The following is an 8800-nucleotide window of genomic DNA, read 5'->3' on the forward strand; positions in this document are numbered from 1 at the left end:
AATGCTGCAGGATATAAAGGCATTTTATTCCATTGGGTGATTCCAACTTTGGAGAAGGTTTTTTCCTGCTCCAGCATGACTATGCACCTGTGCACAAAGTGAGGTCTATGAAGACATTGTTTGAGTATAGTGTGGAGGAATTCAATTGGCCTTCACAGAGCCCTGACTTCAACCCAATTAAACACCTTTAGGAATTTGAACACTGACTGCAAGCCAGGCCTTCTAGTCCAACATCAGTGTCTGATCTCTCAAATGCTCTTTTGACTGAATGAGCAAAAACTCCTTCAGGCACACTCTAAAATCATGTGGAAAGCCTTTCCAGAAGAGTGTTGACAAAGAAGGTCCAACTCCATATTAATGCCCATGGTTATGGAATGGGATGCCAAACAAGTTCATTTAGGCATGAAAACCCTTTGTTAATGCCAAGGTTTAAGTTTCAAATCAAAGCTTAAAGAGCATGGAAATTCTGAACTTAAACCCCCACTCCACTTGGGAGTTTTGCATGACACCATCAATGTCTTCACACATGACATTGTTGATAAAATCTGCAATAACCTCATCTATGACACCATCAATGGCACCACTAGTGCCATCCTGCAGTCATACAAACCTTATCCTACATATGCAAGCCTGCGTGCTTGTTATTGTTTGATTTGAAACTTTGGGATTAAAAAAAAATTGACATTGAATTTCCTTACTTACTTGTCTTGAGGTATCGTTTTTTTCTCTGACCTACATTTCTATACTTAAACCTCTAATAAACTATGTACTGATATGTTTAATACCTCTTCTTCCTCTCTCCTCATCACACACCCAATTTCCTTTCCCCAATAAACACTCCTTCTCCCTCTTCCCAACGCCCCCTACTCTCTCTCCCCAACACACCTACCCTCTCTATCCCCTAACTCACCCTCCCTCTCTCTTTCCCCCAACATAAATCCTCTCTGCTCAACACACCCCTCCCTTTTCCCTGACCCAACACCCCCTCTCTAATATACACTCTCCCTCCCAACACACCTCCCTTCTCTTTGCCTCAACACTCCCTCTCCCTCACCAATATACACCCCTCTCCCTCCCAACACACCTCCCTTCTCTCTGCCCCAACACCCCCCCCTCCCTTACCAATATACACCCCTCTCCCTCCTCTCTGCCCCAACACCCCCTCACCAATATACACCCTCTCCCTCCCAACACACCTCCCTTCTCTTTGCCCCAACACCCCCCCTTCCCTTACCAATATACACCCCTCTCCCTCACGAATATACACACCTCTCCCTCCCAACACACATCCCTTCTCTCTGTCCCAACACCCCCTCTCCCTCACCAATATACACCCCTCTCCCTCCCAACACACCTCCCTTCTCTCTGTCCCAACACCCCCTTTCCCTTACCTATATACACTCTCACCTTTTTATGATATTATGAAACATTGCCTTTTTTCTTTATTAATGTTGTACTTGTTTGTATTTATTTAATCTGTATTTTTTGATGTTACTGTTCTTTCTTTTCTATGTACAGGTTGACAAGCCGAATGAGTTTAATTTTATGGTACCTCTCTCTGGAATACTACAAGAGCGACTACCTTTCAGTTTAGAAGGCAGTCTACAAAATGAATTGCATATCACACTTAATACAGTGACACCATGGAATAAAGTAAGTGTTATTCATCTGCAGTGTTTAATACAACACAACAGAAGATGTAGACATTCTCACAAATAACAAATACTTGAGAAATGCATTTCCAATTATTTATTTTTTTTTGAGTATTTTATTAAATAAATAATCTTTAATGTGTCTATTTCAACATTTGTAATGGCTTCATTCCATGTACAATTTACAGGATTTGTGATAATACTATACGTTCCTACAGAGAACCTCTTTATATTGTAGACATTGTTTAGTAAATATTGTAGATATTGTTTTTCTAATTTCCAATCAGGGAGTCGTTTATTTTTTAGCTCATAAAAGCAAACATTCTGGAAACATTCTGGCAGTCTCTTTCCCATACACAAAGCAGTTATTTTATAAATGGGAGAAATAGCCAGCCTCAAACACTCACAGTGCAAAAAAGGGATGAAGATGCACTATACTGATGGCACAAAAGCAAAACATACCTCTGGGGCTCAGCTTTTGTTTGTTTTTATCAGAGGAGAATTTTATAATATTATTATTATTTTTTTAAATCTCTTTAGCAAATGGCACCATAAATGTATTTATTATGTCAATATTAATCATAGTGCAAGTAGGTGTAGTTAAAGGGACACTCAAGTCAAAATGAACCTTTCATGATTCAGAAATTTTAAACAACTTTCCAATTTACTTCCATTAACAAAAGGTGCACAGTTTTTTTATATTTACACTTTTTGAGTCACCAGCTCCTACTGAGCATGTGCAATTATTCACAGACTATATGCATTTGTGATTGGATGATGGCTGTCACATGATACAGGAGGAGTGGAAATAAACATAACTTTCAAATTTGCCAGAAAAAATCTACTTCTTAATTGAAGTTCAGACTAAGTGCTATTGCATTGTCTTTTTTATCATGCATTTGTTATATATGCAAATCTACTGTATTTACTGGTCCTTTAAAGGATTAAAACTTTGGGTAGGGCAAATTTTAAACGTGCCCTGCCGAGGAGACAAGGAGGCCCGTTGAGGGTTTGCCATGGATGGATTCAGATTAGGTGGTGGTGGGTCATGGGTGTCTGTGGGCAGAGATGGGCATGTCATGGGTAGTGTAGGGAAGTCAGGGGGTTTAGGTAGGCATTCTGGAGCTGTGGCTAGGTGGGAAGGGATGACAGGAAAAAAAGGAAAAATTTCACCCTCCTCTTCAGCTCACTGAGCACAATAAATGTGCAACACCCCTACCCACCCCTCTAAGATGATAATTGTGAGCAAGTAATGTAATCTTGCTCATTCCCAGTTAAGCATCTCTTGACAGAACTTTTTTACAAATGTTCTGTTGAATCGCCAGGGACTTTTTCTTTATGCGTAATGTAACAGATTCCTTATGTACTGTCATATCATAACTCAATATATGGGACGTATATACCACACATTTAAAAACCCTTAAAAGACATTCCTGCAAGAAATAAAATGCACATGAGTGCATTTCAGTTTCAAATATTAGTATGTATGAAGTACACTTGTGTTGTCAATAATGTTTTAGTAAAAGTTATAAATGTTTTATTGAGAGCTTTTACTGTGCATGTGCATGTGGAGCATATGTAAGTGGTTTTGAACAGAAAGCCAACAGTACCTTGTATCACATTGACTATGTTTTAACTTACATGATTTATGACCCCACTGGCTCTCTGAGCAGACACACTGATTAAAATGCTGGTGCACAATACATATCTGTATATGCTCAACAAGCCCATGCACTCTAAAATATGTTAATAAAAAAATGGTGATAGCATATACTAAAAACATTGTTGATAACACACGTGTAGCGCAATAAATGCTTCTATTCAAAATTAAAATATATTGATTTGCATTTAAACTGTGTCTGTAATGTCCCTTTAAAATTAATAGAATATTGTAAGCACTTTTCATGGATGTATTTTCTCTTGTTTCAGAGTGTCCCAAATGAATTGAGTCCCCTTATGGTAATGGTGCAATTCCAAAATATAGTGGCCGATGTTCTAAAAGGTACTGTAATAAAAAAAATATTAAATTTAACCCTTTGAGTGCTAAGCACTTCCCGCCTGGGTGCTAAGCTGATTTGAGTTTTATTTTTAAATTTTTATTTATTTAACCTTTTTTTTCAGATCCCCAAGACTGAAATCGTTGGAAAGGTTAGGTGATTACCTTTCCAACGGTGAGTCTTGGGGGTCTGTAGCTGCTTAGATGCTTGAGATACAGGCTTCTAAGCAGCATGCCCCCTTTCCCTATACTGGTCGTGATTTTTCAATAAAGTTGTGTGGTGATGTCATCAAGTCATTGCCCGTGACGTCACCACACAAAATGTGAAGTCCTGATGATGCGTGTCACTATACAGGCCCCGATTGCCGGGGTAGGAGCGGGTGGGAGCCCCCAGATCTCCCTCAAGGTGGGAGAGTGCTAGCGACGGCTCTGAGCCGCCATTAGCACCTGACTGAGACAATTTGCGACGGCTCAGAGCCATCATTATCACTCAAGGGGACAGTAAAGTCATTAATTAAATGTTCACGATTCAGGTAGATCATGCAGTTTTAACCCCTTAATGACCTTGTATGACCTTGTATGTCGCTGGTCGTTAAGGGATAGTTTGTTTATAATAGTGCGGTCGTGCTATTACACCCTCCCTCCTTCTGGCTTCTAAAAATAGCATGGTCTCACTGCTGACGGCGAGACTGTGCTGTGAGTAAAGCAATCCCCATAGAAAGACCAGCGATGTACAAGGTACATCGCTGGTCATTAAGGGGTTAAATAACTTTCCAATTTACTTCTATTATCAATTTTGCTTATTTCTTCTGGTATTCGTTGCTAAAAAGTAATTTTAGGTAAGCTCAGGAGTGTGCACGTGTCCTTAGCCATCTGGCAGCAGTGTCTGCAACAATGTTTATAGCAATATTATGCATAGTTGCAAACTCTGCTGCCATAGAGCGTCTGTAACATTCTATGGCAGCAGTTTTCGCACAAATAACATTGCTGTAAACACTGCTACCAGATGGTTAAGGACACGTGCACGCTCCTGAGCTTACCTAGAATTACTCTTTAACAAAGAATGCTAAGAGAACTAAGAAACATTGATAACAAAAGTAAATTCGAAAGTTGTTTAAAATGTGTATGTTCTATCGGAATCATAAACATTTAATTTTGACTTTACTGTCCCTTTAAGTTCATACAAGGTATCAATGGTAAACACTGATGTTAAGCATTTTAAATAGATAAAATAATATGATGCTAAAGGGACAGGCTATTTAAATTAAACTTTCACAATTCAGATAGGGCATGGAAGTTTGATATGGTTGGAGACGCAGCTCCTAGTTAGAACATTTTATATGTGGGAAAATATGCGGAGCTAATCCAGTTTTAATAAAAAACAAGAATCAAAGGGGAGGGGAAAACAAAAACAAGGAACAAAAAATAACATTAAACACATATAAAATGTTACAGACTGTATGTGAGGTAAAGTTGTTAGGTCTTAGTGACTATGGTCTTAAAGGGACACTGAACCCAAATGTTTTCTTTTGTGATTCAGATAGAGCATGACATTTTAAGCAACTTTCTAATTTACTCCTATTATCAAATTTTCTTCATGCTCTTGGTATCTTTATTTAAAATGCAAGAATGTAAGTTTAGATGCCGGCCCATTTTTGGTGAACAACCTGGGTTGTTCTTGCTGATTGGTGGATAAATTCATCCACCAATAAAAAAGTGCTGTCCAGAGTTCTAAACTAATAAAAAAAGCTTACATGCCTTTTTATTCAAATAAAGATAGCAAGAGTACGAAGAAAAATTGATAATAGGAGTGAATTAGAAAGTTGCTTAGAATTGCATGCTCTATCTGAACCGTGAAAGAAAAAAATTGGGTTCAGTGTCCCTTTAAGGGTTTGAGAGTGGGTATAGTGGGTTCGAGACTTATGGATCAGTTTATCAGGCTTTCTGTTGGTCATGGGGTAATTTAGTTATTTTTAAGGTAAGTTTCCCATAGCAGTGTCATTTTAGCGTAAGTGTCCATTTTACCGGTATTTAAGTAATATAATTCCTCTAGTAATATTAATTCGGACACTCTTTGTTTCCACATCTTTTCTGTGGGGGGGTCTTTGGATTTCCAATTTTTAGCTATTAAAAATGTAATACTATTTGTCATTATAAAAAATAATTTAATGGAGGGTTTGTGTTTTATTTTGGGGGTCTATTTAATAGCCATATAAGGGGGTCTAGTGGGACCTGGATGTCCAGGATATCTTTGATTTCTGATATTATAGATTCCCATAAGTCTCGTATGGGCGTGCACCACCACCACATGTGTGCCATATCGCTGCCCACGAGACCGCAGCGCCAGCATTTATTGCTTGCGGTTCCAAATAACCGGTGGAGTTTTCGGGGGGGCTCATATGCTAATTTCTAAGCTCTTCAAGGCCTCTCTTATGTCAATGCATTTGGCAGTTTTTCACAGCTAGACAGCGCTAGTTCATGTGTGCCATATAGATAACATTGTGCTCACGCCCGTGGAGTTACTTATGAGAGGGCACTGATTGGCTAAAATGCAAGTCTGTCAAAATAACTGAAATAAGGGGGGCAGTCTGCAGAGGCTTAGATACAAGGTAATCACAGAGGTAAAACGTATATTAATATAAGTGTTGGTTATGCAAAACTGGGGAATGGTAGTAAAGGGTTTATCTATATGTTTAAACAATAACAATTCTGGAGTAGACTGTCCCTTTAATAGTTGTCATATAGCTAACCAAAAAAATGGAAAAGTTTCATTTTTTTCAATTTATAGAAAAAGTTAAAGAGAAAATGAACACACCAGTCTAAATGGATCTTAGGGGGTATTATATTGTATTTTTTGGTTTAATAAAATGTTGTTTATATTAAACTTTAAATTCTACTATAGTGATGTTTAGTGCATAAACATTGTGTAATCATGAAGGTGATCCAGTATTGACAATGATTAACCCCTTAATTGCCATCTCAGAAAGTCAGCAGTGGTTTGCATGACACAAATGAAGTCTTCACAGACACAAGCCGCCATCATTTCTCTGAGCATGAATAGTGGTTTTTATTTTCCTTTTTTTAAAGTCTACATTAATGTGAAAACGTCAGACATTTAATAAGTCTTTTTATTCATCAAAAACATTTAAAACAACCAAATGCCAAACATTTTAGCACTCATACATGCCATGGGGCATATTTATTAAGCTCCGTATGGTGCTGATGCCCCGTGTCGGCTCGCCGGAAACAGAAGTTATAAAAGAGCCGTCTAAAGACCGCTGCTCCATAACCTGTTCGCCTGCTCTGTGGCGGCGGACAGAAATCAACCTGATAGAATACGATCGAGTTGATTGACACCCCCTGCTAGTGGCTGATTGGCAATATCGTATCATGTCCGCTCGCACCATCAGAAATAGGCCCCTAAATCTTTGTCTCTTACCATATTTTTTTGTGATATGTAATTTGTGGCCAAAGTTATACTATAATTTGTGCAAATTATCATTTATTGATTCCTATAGGTGTCAATGAGAGCTGATAATGGGCCTGATGACGAGTGGAGTGCAAAACTGAGCTTTCGCAAATACAATATTTGCTCTCCACTGGCGCACGCAAATGTGCACTGGTATTACAAGTTGAGCGCAATTCGACCTCGCGTTCGCATTGCAGGGAGGCTTTGCGCTCCCGAAAGCGTGCTTCTATAAGCTCCAATGGGAGCCTTGTTCTCATGCAGAGAACCTAGCGCAGCAAAGGGGGTAAGTCGTGCAGCGATTGGCAGCAATTAAAAAGTATATTTGTACAGTATATGAACATATACATATATATTTATGTGTTTATATGTGTATTTATATGTGTATATATGTGTTTATATGTGTATATATGTGTATATGTGTATTTATATGTGTATTTATGTATTTATATGTGTATATATGTGTTTATGTGTATACTGTATATACACATACTAGCACATATATATGTATATAAGCATATTAACAAATAAGTATATCTGTATATACACACATTAACACATAAATATATATGTATATACACATATAAACACATAAATATATATGTACAGTATATACACATATTAACACATAAATATATATGTATATAAGCATATTAACACATAAATATATATGTATATAAGCATATTAACACATAAATATATATGCATATACACATAGTAACGCATAAATATATATGTATATACATATATTAACACATAAATATATATATATATGTATATAATCATATTAACACATAAATATATATATATGTATATAAGCATATTAACACATAAATGTATATGTATATAAGCATATTAACACATAAATATATATGTATATAAGCATATTAACACATAAATATATACATATATACACATATGAATATATACATATATATTTATGTGTTCATATGTGTATTTATATGTGTATATATGTGTATATATGTGTATATATATGTGTATTTATGTATTTATATGTGTATATATGTGTTTATATGTGTATATATACACATATTAGCACATAAATATATATGTATATAAGCATATTAACACATAATTATATATGTATATACACATGTTAACACATAAATGTATATGTATATAAGCATATTAACACATAAATATATATGTATATAAGCATAATAACATAAATATATACATATATACACATATGAATATATACATATATATTAATGTGTTTATGTGTATTTATATGTGTATATATGTGTTTATATGTGTATATATGTGTATTTATATGTGTATATATGTGTTTATATGTGTATATATACACATATTAGCACATAAATATATATGTATATAAGCATATTAACACATAAATATGTCTGTATATACACACATTAACACATAAAACTATATGTATATACACATATAAACACATATATATGTATATACACATATTAACACATAAAATATATGTATATAACCATATTAACACATAAATATATATGTATATAATCATATTAACACAAATATATATGTATATACACATATTAACACATATATATATATATATATATATATATATATATATATATATATATGTATATACACATAGTAACACATAAATATATATGTATATACACATATTAACACATAAATATTTATGTATATAATAAACACATAAAT

General features: G+C 35.4%; 1 protein-coding gene across 1 annotated transcript in view; it reads left to right on the forward strand.

Moving 5' to 3' along the window:
• The window catches only part of LOC128667062 (protein mab-21-like 3), an 89862-nt gene that overhangs the window by 26135 nt on the left and 54927 nt on the right, over positions 1-8800 (forward strand). Inside the window, exons 3-4 of the mRNA XM_053721946.1 lie at positions 1519-1653; positions 3582-3654. Coding sequence (XP_053577921.1) covers positions 1519-1653; positions 3582-3654 — 208 coding nt within the window. The remainder of the gene's footprint in view (positions 1-1518; positions 1654-3581; positions 3655-8800) is intronic.

This window comes from Bombina bombina, chromosome 7 (genome assembly GCF_027579735.1).
Source record: "Bombina bombina isolate aBomBom1 chromosome 7, aBomBom1.pri, whole genome shotgun sequence".
In the NCBI taxonomy this organism is placed as follows: domain Eukaryota; kingdom Metazoa; phylum Chordata; class Amphibia; order Anura; family Bombinatoridae; genus Bombina; species Bombina bombina.